General features: G+C 40.3%; 1 protein-coding gene across 1 annotated transcript in view; it reads right to left on the reverse strand.

Moving 5' to 3' along the window:
- Positions 1 to 17,891, reverse strand: part of UBE2R2 (ubiquitin conjugating enzyme E2 R2) — an 88,228-nt gene extending 70,337 nt beyond the window's left edge. The window contains exon 1 of the mRNA XM_059924594.1: positions 17,283 to 17,891. Coding sequence (XP_059780577.1) covers positions 17,283 to 17,459 — 177 coding nt within the window. The 5' untranslated portion in view covers positions 17,460 to 17,891. The remainder of the gene's footprint in view (positions 1 to 17,282) is intronic.
- Between the last annotated feature and the right edge of the window lie 1,496 nt (positions 17,892 to 19,387).

The following is a 19,387-nucleotide window of genomic DNA, read 5'->3' on the forward strand; positions in this document are numbered from 1 at the left end:
AGAAATGGGCTTGTTGAGACAGATGGTAATTGTATACTCTGTAATAAACTGACAGACTTTTCCAGAGTCTACATTCTCACCAGAAGTATTAGTTTCAGCTAATCCTCATCCTCACCAATACTCAGTACTGTCAGTGCAGTATTTTATTATTTTAGCCATTCTAAAAGATACGTAAATGGCACCTCATTGTGGTTTTAATTTGCATTTCCCTAATGACTAAAGATGAACATCTTTACATGTGCTTATAAGCCATCCAAACGTCTTTACTGAAATATCTGTTCAAATCTTTCACCCATTTTTGAAATTGGGTTTTTGATTTTTTAGGGGTTTTTTCCCCCTATGTTGAGTTTTGAAAGCTCTTCATAAATTCTGGATGTTAAGTCCTTTCTAAGATATGTGGTTTGCAAATATATTCTCCCAATTCATGGCGTGTCTTTTCATTCTCTTTAACTGTGTCCTTCACAGGAAAACGTTTTAAATTCTGATTCTGAAGTCCACCTTCACCAATTTTTTCTTTCACAGATCATGCTTTTGGTACTGTATTTAAGAGCTCTTTGCCAAACCCTAGGTCAAGAAGACTTTTTCCAATGCTTTCTTCTAAAGGTTTTACTGCTTTATGTTTTACATTTAGGTTTATGATCCATTTGAGTTAATTTTTGTATAAAATATATGTTATATAGGTTGAGGCTCACTTTGCATGTGGATGCCCAGTTTTCCAACATCATATATTTGAAAAGACTGTCCTTTCTCCATTGAAGTATGTTTGCACCTTTGTCAAAAAATCAGTTGACTATATCTTATTTCTGGGCCATCTATTCCGTGCCTTTAGTCAATACACCACACTGTGTTGATTAGTGTAGCTTTACAGTACATCTTAAAATTGGATATTGTGAGTCTTCCAACTTTGTTCTTTTTCGAAATTGTTTTGATTATTCTAGTTCCTTTAACTTCTCGATACATTATTATTTAAAACTAAAGCCATAATAGTCATCTCCTTAGTGGTTTCCTTGCCCTCAAGAAAACTGGCATTTTTACTGTTGCATTTTATCTTGTCAAAACCAGTTCAAAATATGTTCTCTAAATATGATAATATGTAGGCACTCATAACTTTTGACCCAATATATCCAGTACCAGAAACTTATGTGAAAAACACAAATATAGATATAAAAATGTGTTCAACATAGTATTGTTTAGAAAGCAAAATAAATCTGCAGACCCAACAAAAGGGGAAAGGTTAAATAATGACTAGTTGGGAAAATGTTCAAAATACGTTAAGTTTTTTTTAAATAGATACACAGTATCCAACTTTTTAGATGAAATATAGTGTATTTCAGAAGAAATATACTTTAAAGTATTATTTCTGGATAGCATCATTACAAGTGACTTTTTTAAAGATTTTTTAAAATTAATTTATTTCATTTATTTATTTTTGGCTGTGTTGGGTCTTCATTGCTGCGTGTGGGCTTTCTCCAGTTCTGTGTACTCTTCGTTGCGATGTGCGGGCTTCTCATTGCAGTGGCTTCTCCTGTTGTGGAGCACGGGCTCTAGGCACACGGGCTTCAGTAGTTGTGGCTGGCGGGCTCAGTAGTTGTGGTTCACAGGCTCTAAAGTGCAGGCTCAGTAGTTGTGGTGCATGGGCCTAGCTGCTCCGCGGAATGTGGGACCTTCCCGGACCAGGGCTCAAACCTGTGTCCCCTGCATTGGCAGGCAGATTCTTAACCACTGCATGACCAGGGAAGCCCACAAGTGACTTTTTTTTCATAGTTTCAAGAACTTTAAAAACTTTCTACCATAAACATGTGTTCACTTATAACTGGGTATAAATATTTTGAGGTTTTTTTTAAAATTTAGTTATTTTTTATTTATTTTTGTTTGCACTGGGTCTTTGTTGCTGTGCCCGGGCTTTCTCTGGTTGCGGCGAGCGGGGGCTACTCTTTCTTGCGGTGCGCAGGCTTCTCATTGCGGTGGCTTCTCTTGTTGCAGAGCACGGGCTCTAGGCTCGCGCAGGCTCAGTAGTTGTGGCTCGCGGGCTATAGAGCGCAGGCTCGGCAGTTGTGGCGCACAGGCTTAGTTGCTCCGCAGCATGTGGGATCTTCCAGGACCAAAGCTCGAACCCGTGTCTCCTGCATTGGCAGGTGGATTCTTAACCACTGCACCACCAGGGAAGCCCATATTTTGAGTTTAAAAAAAAAAAAAAGTGTTACGGCCACTTACACAGAAAAATACAGGTACCTCCGTATCAGCTTATACATTATTAGTATCAAGCTTGTTCATTAAGATATGAGTAACCCACATGACAATGTTAAGAGAACTTACTCTAAACCCTACAAATTCTTCTCCTCGGCTGTCACAACAGTTACAACACAATTTTCTCTACACTTGTCTTCATGTTTAACATTGGACAGAATTCTAAGCACAATATTTTAAATTACATCATTAATAAATGACACACAAAGAAAAGATATTTGCAACATGCAATACATCTGACCAATGACTAACTTCCTTTATGCAAGCGGCTTTTATTCTATTAAAAAAAAAAAGAAACCTAAAGAAAAATGGGCAAAGAACAAGTACAGTTAACTTGCATAAATATTACAAATGGCCAATGACATGAAAGTAAGCTAAATTTCATTCACAATTAAAAGAAACAACTAGGGCTTCCCTGGTGGCACAGTGGTTAAGAATCCACCTGCCAATGCAGGGGACACGGGTTCGAGCCCTGGTCCAGGAAGATCCCACATGCTGCGGAGCAACTAAGCCTGTGCGCCACAACTGCCGAGCCTGCGCTCTAGAGCCCGCGTGCCACAACTACTGAGCCCCATGTGCTTAGAGCCCGTGCTCCGCAACAAGAGGACACTGCAATGAGAAGCCCACAAACTGCAACCAAGAGTAGCCCCTGCTCGACGCAACTAAAGAAAGCTCGTGTGCAGCAACTAAGACCCAACGCAGCCATAAATAAATAAGAAACAAACAAACAACCAGACTTCCCTGGTGGTGCAGTCATTAAGAATCTGCCTGCCAATGCAGGAACATGGGTTCGATCCCTGGTTCAGGAAGATCCCACATGCCATGGAGCAACTAAGCCCGTGCGCCACAACTACTGAGCCTGTGCTCTAGAGCGCGTGAGTCACAACTACTGAGCCCATGCGCCACAACTACTGAAGCCTGCACACCTAGAGCCTGTGCTCCACAACAAGAGAGCCACTGCAACGAGAAGTCCACGCACCGCAACGAAGAGTAGACCCTGCTTGCCGCAACTAAAGAAAGCCCTCGCGCAGCAACGAAGACCCAACACAGCCAAAAATAAACAAATAAATAAAAAAGGAAGGAAAAGAAACAACCATCATAAAGGCTGATTTATCAGGACTGCAAATTTTATACTTTGACAATACCCATATGTTTCATCACAGAATATATATTAACATTTTTTGAAGGGTAATTTGACTATCTAGTAAAATTAAATACACATACCCTTTAATCCAGCAAATCCACTCACAAAAGTATAGAGGTATGTAAAAGTTTCCTGTTCAGCCTTGCTTATCAGAGTAAAGAGCTGAAAACAATTTTTCATCAATAGGGGAATAAATAAAGTACTTCCTTAACAACTAGAATATTGTGCAACAGTTACAAATTATGAGATAACCCATAAATATTAATAATGGAAAGATCTCCAAAATAAACTTTTTTAAGCAAGATGCATGGACTTCCCTGGTGGTGCAGTGGTTAAGAATCCGCCTGCTAATGCAGGGGACATGGGTTCTAGCCCTGATCCGGGAAGACTCCACATGCCGCGGAGCAACTAAGCCCGTGCACCACAACTACTGAGCCTGTGCTCTACAGCCCATGAGCCACAACTACTGAGCCTGCGTGCCACAACTACTGAAGCCTGCGCACCTAGAGCCAGTGCTCCGCAACGAGAAGCCCGCGCACCACAACAAAGAGTAGCCTCCGCTCGAAGCAACTAGAGAAAAGCCCGCGCACAGCAACGAAGACCCAATGCAGCCAAAAATAAGTAAATAAATAAATTTGTTTTAAAAAAAGCAAAAAAATAAATAAAAATAAAAAATAAAAAAAGCAAGATGCAGAAAAATACTTATAGTATAACCACATTCATAGTTTTAAAATGCATAGATACGTTTGTAGATACATAGAATGTTTCTGGAGCATTACATTCAAACAGTTAAGTGATTTTCAGGGGAGAGAAGACTTTCATACTGCTTGAATTGTTTTCCTAGATTAATTTTAAGAAAAATAATAAATGAACACCCTTAATAAATGTTCCTCATTACATCTTTAATGTTAGGAAAAAATATATTCCTATATAACACCTACATGATAGATTAATCCATCATGAACTTAGTATTTTTCCCCACCAAATCTACTAAACTAAATTTAAGTGGCTCCGCTGAGATAAGACTAAGTCCTGCACGAAGATGTTTATGAGTTAAAGCAGAGAAGAAATAATGTGGAAAAAATAGGTAGCTAACCAGATTTCGGGCCAAAACTTATCATAATTACTTTATAACAAATGTCTGATGACCTTCAGGGTTAGAAACATAGTAACTTTACTTTTGGTACTATAATAATATCTTTAGTTTGGAATAAAATATAATTATCATCAGTCTAGTTTTAATGTCTTAAAACTGAAGACAGCAGTTCAGCAATTAAATATATTCAGTTGCCAACAAACAATTTTTCTTTTTTAAAGAGAGAGAGAACAAGTGTTGCTGAAGATGTAGAGAAATTAGAACCATCATACTGCTGGTGGGAATGTAAAATTGGAAAACAGTCTGGCAGTTCCTCAAATAGTTACACATAGAGTTATCATATGACCCAGTAATTCTATTCCTAGGTAAATACTCAAGAGAAATGAAAACACTTGTACACAAATGTTCGTATCAGCATTATTTATAACTGCCTAAGAGTGGAAAACAACCTAAATGTTCATCAACTGATGAATGGATAAATAAAATGTCCATACAATGGAACATTATTTAACAATGAAGAGGAATGAAGTATTGATACATGCCACAACATACATGAATCTTGAAAACAATATGCTAAGTGAAAGGCCATATATTATATGATTATATTTATATGAAATACAAATCTATATGTTTACAAAATAGGCAAACCTATAGTCCCAGAAAGCAGACAGGTTGCCTAGAGCATGGGGAGAAATGGGGAGTGACTGCTAATGGGTATGGGGTTTCTTTTTGGAGTGATGAAAATATTCTAAAATTGTGGTGATGGTTGTACAACTCTGTGAATATACTAAAAGTCACTGAATTGTACATTTAAATGGGCGAATTGTATGTAAATTATATCTCAATAAAGCTGCTATTTTTTTAAAAAGGAAGAAGGGAAATCTATCTATTACAGTCTTAAGAGGCACATCACCAAATGCAATCGTGGACCTTACTGTGGGTTTTGATTCAAACTAACTTAAAAGTATATCTATGAGACAACTGGGGAAATCTGAACACTGACTGGATATTAGATAATATTAAGGAATTGTTTATTTAGTAAGTGTAAGGATAATACAATTACATTTTTTAAAAGATTCCTTATTTTTCAGGGACTCCAATATTTAGGGATGAAAGGATATGATATCTGGGGTTTATTTTAAAACAATCTAATTAGGGAGAGTGGGGATTAACAGGAGAGAATCCAAGAGGTCATTCACAGTGAACTGGGTCTTAAGATACAAGCTGGAGTTCACGGACTAAAGAGGGCACGAGAAACATTGAAAAATGAAAAAGGCATTCCAGACAGGTAACAGCTTAGGCAATGGCACTGTCAAAGACCACCTATGGGGCAAGAACGGAAAATACAGTTGGAAAAGTAAGCAACAACCAGATCATGAAGGGCCGTGTATGTCACACAAAGGAATTTTTATTTAATTTTGTGGAAGATGGACTGATAAGTTTTTGTTTTTGTTTGTGTTTTTTTTTTTGGTGGGGACAGGTCAGATTAGAGCTTTAGATAGGTTACTCTGGTGGCATTATAGACTGAAGGGGCACAAAACACTGCTGTCAAAGTCCAAGTGAGTGAAAACTGAGTGGGAATTTACATGGTGAGAGTAGGAATAAAGATTAGGGGCTAAATACCAGAGACATGAGATACTAAAAATAATTGGCTATGTGGAAAGAGGAAGCAGAAATCATCTGAACTGATTTCCAGCTTCTAGGCTTGTGTGACTAGGTAGACAATGTCCAATATCCAGGAGAATGAATATAGAAGAGGCTTATGGGAAAGGTAGAGTTCAGTTTAGTGTTTAGTGTAAATAGGACACACTGGTATAAATGTCTACTAGGCAGGCAAAAACTCAAGACAGGTCTAATTAGAGATGTAGACATGTAAGTCTTCAGGATATATCTGGTAGCTGGAACAACAACCCAGGAGAGCTTGTTTGTTACAGTTCATAAGCCACAGAAATTTAACCTATTTTAAAAGTTCCCTCCTTACTCTACCTTGTTAAGAATTAATTATTTCATTCAAGGTGTGTATGTAAACAGAATGATCACGATGTAGTTAATCTTATATTTAGGAGACTTTATATATATTGGAGAGGGGAGAAAAAATATATATATTTGGCCAAAAGTCACCAAAATTATTCTTTAACAAACTGCATGCATGCAGAATATTATCAAAGCACAAGTACAGCTATAAAAATATACTTTTCTAATTATTCTGATTCCTGTAATGTATCAAGAACTATTAAAATATTCATAACATTTATTTCAAAATCCTCCACTTTATAAGAAATTCTGCACTTTTGAAATGCACTTCTAGTCTGCTTTTAAAAGATCTAATGTCTTCTGAAAAGTAAGGCTAAAACAAAACTGGGTTTAATTGTTTTATTCATTAGATTTTCCAAAATGAGGTTAAGCAATCTTGATCTTCATGGGACTACAGAAGTCAAGGTTGCTTTATCTAGCAGGTTTTGCTAATGCCTCTCATTATCACTGCTCCAAAATTCTTAACCTCTCCTAAATGTTTTATAATACTTAAATTATAAGAGGAGCCCTTTACAAAGATCCTAATTTGCTATATTATTATATAACCAAGAACTCAATCTTAATTTTTAGCTAAACCTTCAGTCACCAAGAACATTAGATTTAATTGAGGCAACCTGGCAACTACAGAAAAATGTCACTGATGGAAAAACCCAAATAAAATCCAATTTCTTCCAGAAAGGGAAAGCACAACTAGAGGAACTAAGCAATGCAAATATTGAGCCACTAGTCTTACCACTATGTTCTAGACGAGGGACTGAATCACCTAAGATCTACGGAAGAAATTCAGGTATCAGTTATTTCTTGAAGCTGCATGGAGAATTGGGGGGCACGACTGTCGTTCTCAAAGGATGTGACCTCCCTCAAAAGATAACTTATTCTACAATTTACCAATAAAAAAAAATAATAACTTCAGAAAAAAATGGTCATATAAGAAAAGTGGCAACTCATCAATTCAAAACTCAGTAAGTGCTCTCCCCTTAAAACCCTTTCAATATTAGATTCCTTAGATCTTAATCTAAATTCTACAGAATTTCCAGATCTTCAGTAAGCCGTCTCTTTTTTTGTCTAGTAATTTTTCCCTCACTCTTATTTAGAGTAAATGTTGAAATATGATTAACAAAGTCCAAAGAACTCAGAGTAGAAACCCTGAGGACACAGTTACTATACTTTTTTTCTTTTTAAGTTTTATTGAAGTACAGTTGATTCACAATGTTATGTTAATTTCTGCTGTACAGCAAAGGGACTCAGTTATACACATATATATTCTTTTTCATATTCTTTTCCATTATGGTTTATCACAGGATATTGGCTATAGTTCCCTATGTTATCCAGTAGGACCTTGTTGTTGTGTTTTTTTTCTTTTTTTACCTTTAGGGCTGAAGTTTTTCCACAGGGGTTAGCCCATAATGGCTTAAATATATTACTCCTATCCCTATTTAACCAATGGGAGAAACAGCAGTTATGTGACAAGACCAAGATGAGCCTTCTTAAGTAATAAGGTTTTTTTGTTTGTTTGTTTTAAACCCAACTACCAGAACTCAAATGAGCTTTGCCCCCTTCAGAGCAAACACCTCAGAAGGCTGGCTATACACCCATTCCAACAATGCCAGACTGCCACTGCTCAAAACAATTCCAGACTCCTTTTTTTGAGAACTGCCTTCAGAACCTATTGCACACTTCTTAATGTTCTTATTAGTGGCAAATCTTTACTTCTTCAGTGTGGACTTTTTTTAAAACATCCAAAGGTGATTCAGATTCAACTTGGTAAATGAGGGAAATAATCTGAGTAATAGTATATTTTAGTCAAAAATGAAATGTGAACATGAAGTATTAGACTAATTTTACCTGTGCCTCTACCAACAATTTCAAAAGTAAAGTTTCAAATCATATTTGAAGGATATTCAAAGTTTCAAATCATATTTGAAGGATATTCAAAGTTTCAAATCATATTTGAAGGATATTCCTTTGAATAATGAAACTTTTTTGTTTTGCCTTATATATATCAGGTATGGTTTCAAGTAAACTTAAAAATCTGTTTTCTAAGCTTTAAATCACTCTGTTTCTATAAAGAATTACTACATATTGTCCAAGTTTTTGTGACTTTGCCAATTCTTAATATTATCTTATAAATGGGGTCATGGTTATTTTCAATGAGGTAGTAAACAGTCAATGTTTACAATCTGAATTACTATGTACGCTACCAAATGAGCCACATAATCCAAATTATTTCAAGGGATTTATCCCTCAAATTAAGCATGAGCTGCCCATGCAGCAAATACAGAAAAGCAGATAACTGTGAAATTTGAAAATCCAAAGACACAACAGATTGAAACTATGGCAATGATCTTAAGATGCTGTAATAACGCATGAATATATGGCTTCCTCTGATGATTAAATTTTTTAACATCTTATTTTAGAATAGTTATAGATTCACAACATATATTTGCAAAGATAGTAAAGAGAGATCTGTACCTTTCACTAAACTTCCCCCAATGGTTGCATCTTACATAATTATAGTCCCGTATTAGAACTAGGAATCTGACACTGGTACAATATATGAGTGTAGTTCTGCGTCATTTTATGGTCTGTGTAGATCTGTGTAACTGCCAACACAATTAAGTTATAAAACTATTCCATCCACAAAGATCTCCCCCATGCTCCTCCTTCATAATCACATCCACTTCCTTCCCCCCACCCCAACATCTCTAACCCCCTAGCAACCACTGACTTGTTTTTGTTTATACTTTTGACATTTCAAGAATGTTATATAGGGCTTCCCTGGTGGTACAGTGGTTGGGAATCCGCCTGCCGGCGCGGGGGACACAGGTTCGAGCCCTGGTCCAGGAGGATCCCACATGCCGCGGAGCAACTGAGCCTGTGCACCACAGCTGCTGAGCCTGCGCTCTAGAGCCCACAGCCACAACTACTGCCACAACTACTGAGCCCATGTGCCACAACTACTGAAGCCCGCGTGCCTGGGGCCCGCACTTGGCAACGGGAGAGGCCACTGCAATGAGACCCGCGCACCACAGCGAGGAGTAGCCCCCGCTCGCCGCAACTGGAGAAGGCCCGCACACAGCAGCGAGGACCCAACACAGCCAAAAATAAATAAATAAAATAAATTTATTAAAAAAAAGAATGTTATATAAATGGGACCATACAATATGTAACCTTTTGAGATTGACTTTTTTTTCACTCAGTGTAATGCTCATCCAAATTATTACATGTATCAATAGTTCAAAAAATAAAGATGCTGTTAACAGAGATAAGGAATACCAGGGCTTCCCTGGTGGCGCAGTGGTTGAGAATCTGCCTGCCAATGCAGGGGACACGGGTTCGAGCCCTGGCCTGGGAAGATCCCACATGCTGCAGAGCAACTAGGCCCGTGAACCACAACTCACGCCTTTCTGAGCCTGCGCGTGTGGAGCTTGTGCTCCGCAACAAGAGAGGCCGCGACAGTGAGAGGCCCACGCACCGCGATGAAGAGTGGCCCCCGCTCGCCGCAACTACAGAAAGCCCTCACACAGAAAATAAGGCCCAACACAGCCAAAATAAATAAATAAATAAACAGCGTTCCCTTTTAAAAAAAAAAAAAAAAAAGTAATACCAGTTAACAGACTCAACTGAAACAACAACAAAGTAAGTTTTAATCTTACACTGCTCAAGTTTCCTATGGTGCTTAAATATACTTGGAAAAGTATTAAGACAGTATTTTTTTTTTTTTAAGATTTATTATTTTTTTTAAAGATTTATTGATTGCTATGTTGGGTCTTCGTTTCTGTGCTAGGGCTTTCTCTAGTTGTGGCAAGCGGGGGCCACTCTTCATCGCGGTGCGCGGGCCTCTCACTATCGTGGCCTCTCTTGTTGCGGAGCACAGGCTCCAGATGCGCAGGCTCAGCAGTTGTGGCTCACGGGCCTAGCCGCTCCGCGGCATATGGGATCTTCCCAGACCAGGGCTCGAACCCGTGTCCCCTGCATTAGCAGGCAGATTCTCAACCACTGCACCACCAGGGAAGCCCCAAGACACTATTATTTTAAAAGCATAAATGTCCATCGACAGATGAATGGATAAAGATGTGGCACATATATACAATGGAATAGTGCTCAGCCATAAAAAGAAACGAAATTGAGTTATCTGTAGTGAGGTGGATGGACCTAGAGTCTGTCATACAGAGTGAAGTAAGTCAGAAAGAGAAAAACAAATACCGTATGCTAACGCATATATATGGAATCTAAAAAGAAAAAAAAAATGGTACTGATGAACCTAGTTGCAGGGCAGGAATAAAGAGGTAGACATAGAGAATGGACTTGAGAACATGGGGTGGGAGGGCGAAGCTGGGGCGAAGTGAGAGTAGCGTCGACATGTATTTACTACGGAATGTAAAATAGTTGGCTGGTGGGAAGCAGCAGCATAGCACAGGGAGATCGGCTGGGTGCTTTGCAATGACCTACAGGGGTGGGATAGGGAGGATGGGAGGGAGGCTCAAGAGGGAGGGGATATGGTGACATGTGTATGCATATTGCTGATTAGTTTTGTTGTGCAACAGGAACTAACACGGTATTGTGAAGGAATTATATACTCCAATAAAGATCTATTTAAAAAAAAGCATAAACCAATATTGTATTAAGAAATTTAACTCCCGCTATGATCTCCCACCATCACTTCAGAGGTGTTTTATCATCATTTCTAACCCCAAGATTAGTTTTTTTAGACATATTTCTCAACTCTAGCACCATCCCACTCTCCCCTTAATGAGAAAGTTGCTATTAAAGGAATCAATTTGCCAATAAAAAAAAATCCTTCTGCAATATGATTTGTTACTCTCTAATCCAAGTAGTCCAACAACAACAACAAAATCCAATTTTTCCAGCGAATTTAAGAGTTATAAGCTGAAGTCATAACAATCTCTCCCCATAATTTGAAGGGACAATTACCTTGTGACCTTTAAACTTATAAAATTTAAAATAAAAATAGTTCCTTTTCAAATGCTCCTTAAAGTTTCTTTTCTTTTTCTGGACCGCACGGTGCAGCATATGGGATCTTAGTTACCCGACTAGGGATCGAACCTGTGCCCCCTGCAGTGGAAGCACAGAGTCTTAACCACTGGACCGCCAGGGAAGTCTCATCCATAAATTTTATTTTCTTAAAGCTCCACTTTTACACCTTCAAACAACATCCTGAGAGGTAAAAGCTCTCACCAAGAGAATAACACAGGCTTTAGAGTCAAGCAGTCTGGTAGTCCAGCTTGGTATTACAACTTTCTAGCTGAGGACCCCGAGCAAGTTAAACAAACTCTGTTATTGTTTCCATATATACATATATATATATATATATATGTAATAGCAGCCACACCTCACAGGAGGATTATGTGAGATATTCTATTTAAAGTATGTGGCACACAGTAAGCACTCAATAAATGTTAGCTACTAATATCTATATTACTGTAATAAGGATAGTAGCGTGTATCTGCAATTAGATATGACCTTCAGAGTTTTAGCATGTTTTAAGTGCTCATTCTACTTACCTTGCCAATAGGTTTACAACAGAAATTTAATTTATTGGGTTGTAACAAAAACATTTTTATATTTGTTATTAAAACAAATCAAGTAAAGGTGCTTAAAGTGGATATTCATTTTCTATCTTAAATACATATTCCCAAATCTGAATATTCCAATTCTCATATGGAAGAATATTTATGTAAAATCAAACCTCGGCAATCCAAACTAAAATTATCTCTTCAATTTAGTATCTATCATTCCATTCACTTCAGAATCAATTCGTTTAAAGATACATAAGCATAAACCCTGAATAACAATTTCTCGTTGAATAAAGCTGAAATGAATTAATTCTGTGCTGACAAAACACTTTCAAAGAGGCTCAGCTCAGTCTTATTTGGATATCTATCTAGCTGTACAAGAAACAGTCCAAAAGAATTTCAGGAACATAAAAGAATTAAAACTTTTAAATATGACCTTTCAGCAAGTCGGAGTTCTGTAGTCTTAAACCCTGAATCTGTAACTCTTCCTGTTATTTTCCCATAACTAGATTAGCAGAAGTAGGCCAATTTCTTAGATGATCTCCTTTATTTCACCTGTCTCCAACAGACAGATTCTTCTGGAACCTTAGACTAGGACCACTAATACTAAGTTGCAAAGATGGAACAGAACATTTCATCATGACCAACTGTGGTTATGTTGACCAATGCGCTAACTGGCCTTAAAACTTTGATTTTAATTACCATTACAATTCTGTCAGCAACACCTACACCTCACATTTCTGTATTTCAAAGTCTGCACAAAGATTTTTATGAAGATCATTCATAAAAGCTCTAAGGTTATCAATGTCCTAATACTTTTCCTTACTATCTAAAAGGTAGTGACACTTCCTACAGTGCTTTGCCTTTGATGTGTGTTCAATAAATATTGTTTACGAACACAAACCTCTGAAAAAGGGGAATCAATAAGCAGCAAAAAGTACTGAGGACACAAATCCTTGGTTCAAAAAGAAATAATCCTTCGTTTATCAAACTTAAGACACTGATGCTGGCATTAAAAAAATTTTATCAGAAGATTTCAATGGAAGGGTCTCTTACAACTAGGTCACAAGTGTCAGCTGGCTGATGGCAATTCTAAGACTTCATGGACTCATTCCAAATTTGAGAAGTGAAACTAGAAAAATATGCATCTTGGAATCAACTTAATACAGTAAAAGCATACTCTATGAAATGCTGAGGTGTTATATTTGCCAGAGGTGGGGGCTGGGGATAGGGGACTAAAATTGCATTTAGTGCCCCAAACCATTGGACATTAACCACGTTTCCATTTACAATGTTGCTTTAGTTCACCCAGCACTCAAGACAAGTTCAGCTTCCAGAAAAGGTAACAGCTAAAAGCCCTAAGAGGTGTTCTTAAAGCAACTGAGGAAAAACTTAAAACTAAGAAAATTTTAACTGACTGATTCATCATAAAATTGCTTTCTAAAAAAATAGCAACACTTTTATAATGTCAAAGGTGTTTAATTTTGTTTTTAAAGTTGCCAATCCAATCCCTTAAAACAGGGATTCTTTTTTTTTCTTTTTTTTTTAATATTTATTTATTTATTTGGCTGTGTCGGGTCTTAGTTCCCAGACCCTTGTCCCCTGCATTGGAAGGCAGATTCTTAACCACTGGACCACCAGGGAAGTCCCAAAAGAGGGATTCTTAACAGGTCAGTTAACCATCTGAAAATGCATACAAACTACTTTGTGTGTCCTCATTGTCTTTCGAAGAAAATTTATCAAGTTCTCAAAAGGATCCCTACACCAAAAAGACTAAGAGTTGCTTAGAAAAATTGTTTCAACTGTACGTTAAGAACTTTAAAGTCATAAAATAGAATGTGCTATATATAATCTGAAGACCATTGCCAGGCACAGAGGTTAAGTTTGGTAGTTTGGTGGGGGTTTTTTTGTTTTTTTTTTTTGCGTGGGGGCGGGTGGCATGCGAAGAATAGATTCATTTACTCTAGAACAAATGAAAATAATGCATGTCCTTTATTTTAAAAAGCAACTACTATTGAAGAGTTTCTTTAATATAAAACAAAGCGGTAAGTCTGATGAAGAAGATCCTATTATGGAAAACTTTGAGTATATCACAAATACTTCCTAAATTTTATTAGTTGGGAGTTATCCAAAAAAGAAACACACCTATTTCATTCCCCTACATTACTGAATAAAACCAAAACTACAAAAACTGCAATACTTTAAGCATTCTGCATCACTTAAACTTTAACGTTATTCATACATGAAAGAGTCACTCTCACTTTCTGGTATCTAGACTCATTGCTATTGTGCATTTAGATAAATAATGCAGGAGTTCCAAGGAGGTTCTATACTAAAGCAGCCACACTAAGTTATGATCATTATCAGGACTTACTTGAAAAGACAGTTCTTTTTAAAGGAACGGAGGTGAACGTGTTAAAAGTCATCACTAACTGCTCACTTGATCAACAAGTTATTCTTCCCGTAACATAATAAAATTCCAACTTTCTCCACATTAGCAAAATTAAGTTCAGACGTGTTCTGGGTGTTCTAAGTCATCTCCTACTTTATGTTCTATAATGGTTGACCCCAGAGGAAAAATTCGAAGCAGCAAAGAAATTCACTGGGTGAATAATGAGATCAAGAAATTGGACAAAAAGATAGTGAAGCCAAAGAAGAGTTTATAACGTGCAGAAAATCAGACACAAGAAACTACCTTTGCCCATCATATATCTAGATTCCCCCCGCCCAGCCAAGCTAAGAATCATACAGATTCAAGATATTTAAAAAAGAAAAATAGGATGAAAAAACAAATTTGTGAAATACAGGTCTCACAAATCTCTACTACAACAGATGCCACAGTTAAAACAGACTGGAGCCAACTATTTCATGATGAAAAAGATCAGTTAGAAGCCTATTAATATGTAAAAGGTAAAGGAGTTACGTTATGAAAAATTTAAAGAATGACTGGCAGCCCACTGCCTTAGGAAACTATAATGCAAAACAGAGAAGAGTTTAACTTGAAAATATTGATAAATTATATTAAATGTTCAAGGACCACCATTTGATAAGGGAGAACAGTAGTACAGAAAGGTCTGTGCCAACTTTTAACTGCAGCTGTAGTGGAACACACTAAAAGCCTTGTTTCACAAAAGCAGTGAAATAAAAAACAATGGTTTTAAACTTATCACCAGTGTTAACTGCTCATGACCATAAATTTGCCTTTTTCCAACGAAGGACTTTGGTATAAAAAGCCAAAGTCCTTTGCCAAAAGCAGAAGAAACAAAACTAACCAAAATTCTTACACAAGACTAAAACACTAAACCTGTTTAAAATTTTTCATATATATTTTTTCCATGTCACAATTAAAAGCAAAAAAAAGATTAAGATATCTAACACAACAAAATTGGAGATCAAACCATTCTTTTTAAATAAGACTGAAATTAAAAAGCAGTTAATTTAAATCAGTGTATGCTACAGGCAATCCTCCTGCCTATTCCAAACTGAGAGGGTTCACCACACTCCCTTCCCAATTACTTAAGCAAAAATATTACAATTTAATAATAATATAACCTATTATTTCCTTCCATGTACAGTTTGTTGTTGTTTTGTTTTTTTTAACAAACTGCATAGGAGTAAGATCATTCTAGCTAGTATCCATTTATCTTGACTACTGATTGTCCCAAACAATGATACTTTTTGGAAATTAAACTTCATTTCACTAAAGTTAGCCAGTAGATTTTGCAAGTATCTGCATCTGAGGAGTACAGCGTATGGTGACCACAAAACATGAAGCATACAGTTGGTATACACAATATTCTAAACACTGAATACATATTTTTAACTAGGTATTTAGTGACTATCACAGACATGAATATTAAACATTCCCCTATCAATTCCTGACATTTTCTACAAAATAGACCCAATTTCAAGCCTGAAACTGAGGCTTCTACCTTTAGAGGAGTAGAAACTAAAGTAACTGGGTACTCCTTAAAAATACACGTAACTACATGACTAAGATACTCATTTAAAACTTTTGCCAAGATAGCCCCTCCCTTTGAAACAAACCAAGACTGACTCACAGCCCTATTTTACTTAATTTTGGAAACAAAAAATTAAATTAAATGAATTCCTAAGCACTCTTTTCCTCGCTCTCTGTTCCCCCACCATTTAGAGCATTCCTTCAATCTGTGATTTGCCCCTTAAAAAATGGTAAAAACAAAAACAGAAACCCCTCAGTATCTCCAAGTTATCTATCTTGGAATAAAGAAACTACTGGATTCAGGAATGATAATAACCACTGTTCTAACATCCTGGAAAACAACAGAAACAATGTCTATGGTCGTTAAGGAGCGGTCCTACTCTGTGAAACCATCCCACCTCAGATGATACTTTTCATCCGTAAGACCACCCCCCATTTGTTAGAGTTAACCATCTGAGCAAAAGGTTTCAATTTTGTGTCCCTAAAGTGGGAAACTCTCTCTCTACATAACATGTTCCGCCCTCTGTGGATATTTCTACATGGGAGGCGGGGGGTGAGGGGAGCGGGGGCAGTAAAGTTGGTAGCAGGGTGAGGACAAAGGGCATTTTGAAACACCACTGAAGTACATAGAAAACGAGGACAGAAAGGGGGCTAAATTACAGTTCCCTCAAGTGGCTAATGGCAAGAAAACGCAGGCACCCTTGTTTAGCACCCCTAGGGTTCCTATTCTCCATTAACGCCCGCTGGAATGCGAAGTTGGAACCACCACTATGCAAGAAGCCCATCAAACCCCCCAAATGTCAGGCCACTAGGCAGCCTCCGGAATGACAGGCCGGTACCCCTCCCCCACTCCCCCCAAAAAAGGTCCAATCCCATAAGTGCAGGTCACTCTGCCCTCCGGGGTAGTTCCAGCCGGCGCAGAGATGGGAAGACGAGAGGGGAAAGACAGACCACCTCTCTTTCCGTACACCCTCGGCTGGGGAAACAAAACAAAGACCGCCCTCCTCCTCCGGTAGCCACTACCCTAGCCAAAGAGGCTTTCCTATTTCCCGGTGCAGTCTGGCCTCCCGCCCCCGCCCCCATGACAAAGAAAAGGCACTTGGTGAGCGAGCGAGGCCTTCCTGCCTCCACCGATGGGGGGAGGGAGCTGCCGAGGTGAGCAGCCCCCTCCGCTCACCCGCGCTCCCACTCTTGGCCGGGAAAACTACCGAAAGCGGCAGCCTCCGCCCGGGGAAGCCTGGTCTGAGATGGGGTCGGGGGTACCTTGAAGTAGCCGCCTTCGTAGAGGGTGTTAGGGGGTCCGAAGATGGCAACCTCCCAGTTGTAGAGGTCGGATTCATCCACCAGGGTGATCCGGAAGCCCTCCACCGGCTCCTCCTGAAGGGATTTCAGCTCGAGCATCAGGGCCTTCTGCGAACTGGTCATCTGCTGCTGGGCCATCGCGGCGACGGCGGCGCCGGGCCGGGGCCCCAGTCCTCACGCACCGGCCGGGCCGGACCAGGCCCCTCCCCTCCGCTCGCCCTCGGCCGGCCCGCACCGGGCCCCTGTCTTCACACACCCGGTGGCCCGGACCAGGCCCCAGACGGCCCGTGGGCCGGCCCGGTTCCTCCTCACACACGACGCGGGCCGGGCCGGGCCCTTCTCCTCACACTCGGGCCGGGTGGGGGGAAGGTGGAGAGAGTTAGAGAAATTCGCTCCGGGTCCCGGGCCTCCCCCCCCCGGAGGGGGCCTCAACTTGGCGGGGGGGGGGGGAGAGGAGGTGGAAGCGGAGGAAGGCGGCGGAGGGCCGGCGATGGTGAGCGGACGGGGCCGAGCCGGCCCGGGAGCGCCGCGCTCGCTCGCCCTCTCGTTTCCTCGGGGGCCGCCGGGGCCGAAGGGCGCGCGGGGCCGAAGGGCGGGGGTGGGGGGGGAGAGCGCGGCACGCGGGGGTCTCCTGGCGGCGGCGGCGGCTGCGCGGGGGGGAGGGGCGACGGCCGAGGAGGAGGAGAAGAGCAAGAGCGCCTCGCGCCGCGGGAGCGACGGAGCCGAGAAGAAGGAGGGAGGGGAGAGTGGGAGGAGGGGCGCACGTCGGGAGGGAGGGCGGCTCTCGGCGGCGGGCGGCCCGACGCGACGCGCGTGCGCGCGCCCCTCCCTCCCCCGCCCTCCTCGCCCTCCTCTCCCTCCTCCTCCTCCTCCTCCCACATCCCTGCCTCCTCTCCACCGGCCCGCGCAGTGGCGGCGCTTTGTGACGCCGGCGAGTGTCCCCCGCCCTTAAAGGGCCAAGCGGCAGTGGGGGTCGAGGGTGGCCGCAGGGGATGCCCTTGGCCCCAAAATGACGGCTGTGCGGCTTGACGCCGCGGTTCCGAAGGCGCGCCCCGGAAGGGACCTCTGTTCTAGAGCTGTCATCGCCCTCCTCCCCACAACTTGTATCCACCGGCCTCCCGCAGCCATCCTACGAGCCCCAGATCCTCTGCAGGCCTAACCCCCCGCCCCCCGCGCCATGACACACAGTCCGTCGTCCCCGCACTCAGTAGGTGCTTGACAAGGATGTGCTGACAGTGTGGGTTTTGTCGGTGGAAACAAGCTTCCTGACATCTCTTCTGCAGGTCCAGTCCTCATGCCATTGTGTCCTTGGAGAGCAGTGTGTCACCAACTTAGGGGGTTGGGGGGGCAGTTTCCCATCCGAGAAATGGGGAAGGCAGATAGGTCAGTTTCTACTTCCCTTCTTAACTACAAAGAGGAAGTTGTGGGAAATAAGGAGAGAAATAATAATACAGACTGAACCTGAGTTCTTGGCCCTTTTCTGTGTGATTTGGGGCAAATGCTCTGGCTATCCCCCAGTTTACCCATTTGTCAAATGGCGTATTTGGTTGAACTTTGACCCCCTACAGATCTTTTCCGGCTTGAAAGTCCAACTTAGAACTGGGGGACTTTTAAGATAATCCTGGAAGAAGTGAGATGTGGAGGTCTTCAATCCCCATGATTTAAAATACCCCTTTCTCTTTGGAAGGCATGTCCTATGATAACTCCATGAACATTTCCTAGAAAAGCCAGGATACTGTGAGAGTTCCGTACACTTAGAATTTGGGGATCAGAAAGATCCTTGGTTCCAACCCCGGCTCCACCATTTACATTATATTACCTCTTCCTTTTTCATCAGCTTCTGTAAAAGAGGGTTTATTATGCCTAATATATAAACAATTGTAAAGATTTAAATGAGATCATCCATGTACAGAGTTTATCACAATGACTGGCATATGGTAAATGATCCACAAATAGGAAATTTTATTTTAAAAAAAATTTAAGGCAAAGTTATATTCTGGATACCACCCCCTCCATTTTTTAAATAGACTTTTTTTTTTTAACGGTTTTAGATTTATAGAAAAATG

Source organism: Balaenoptera ricei, chromosome 6 (assembly GCF_028023285.1).
Source record: "Balaenoptera ricei isolate mBalRic1 chromosome 6, mBalRic1.hap2, whole genome shotgun sequence".
Lineage (NCBI taxonomy): Eukaryota > Metazoa > Chordata > Mammalia > Artiodactyla > Balaenopteridae > Balaenoptera > Balaenoptera ricei.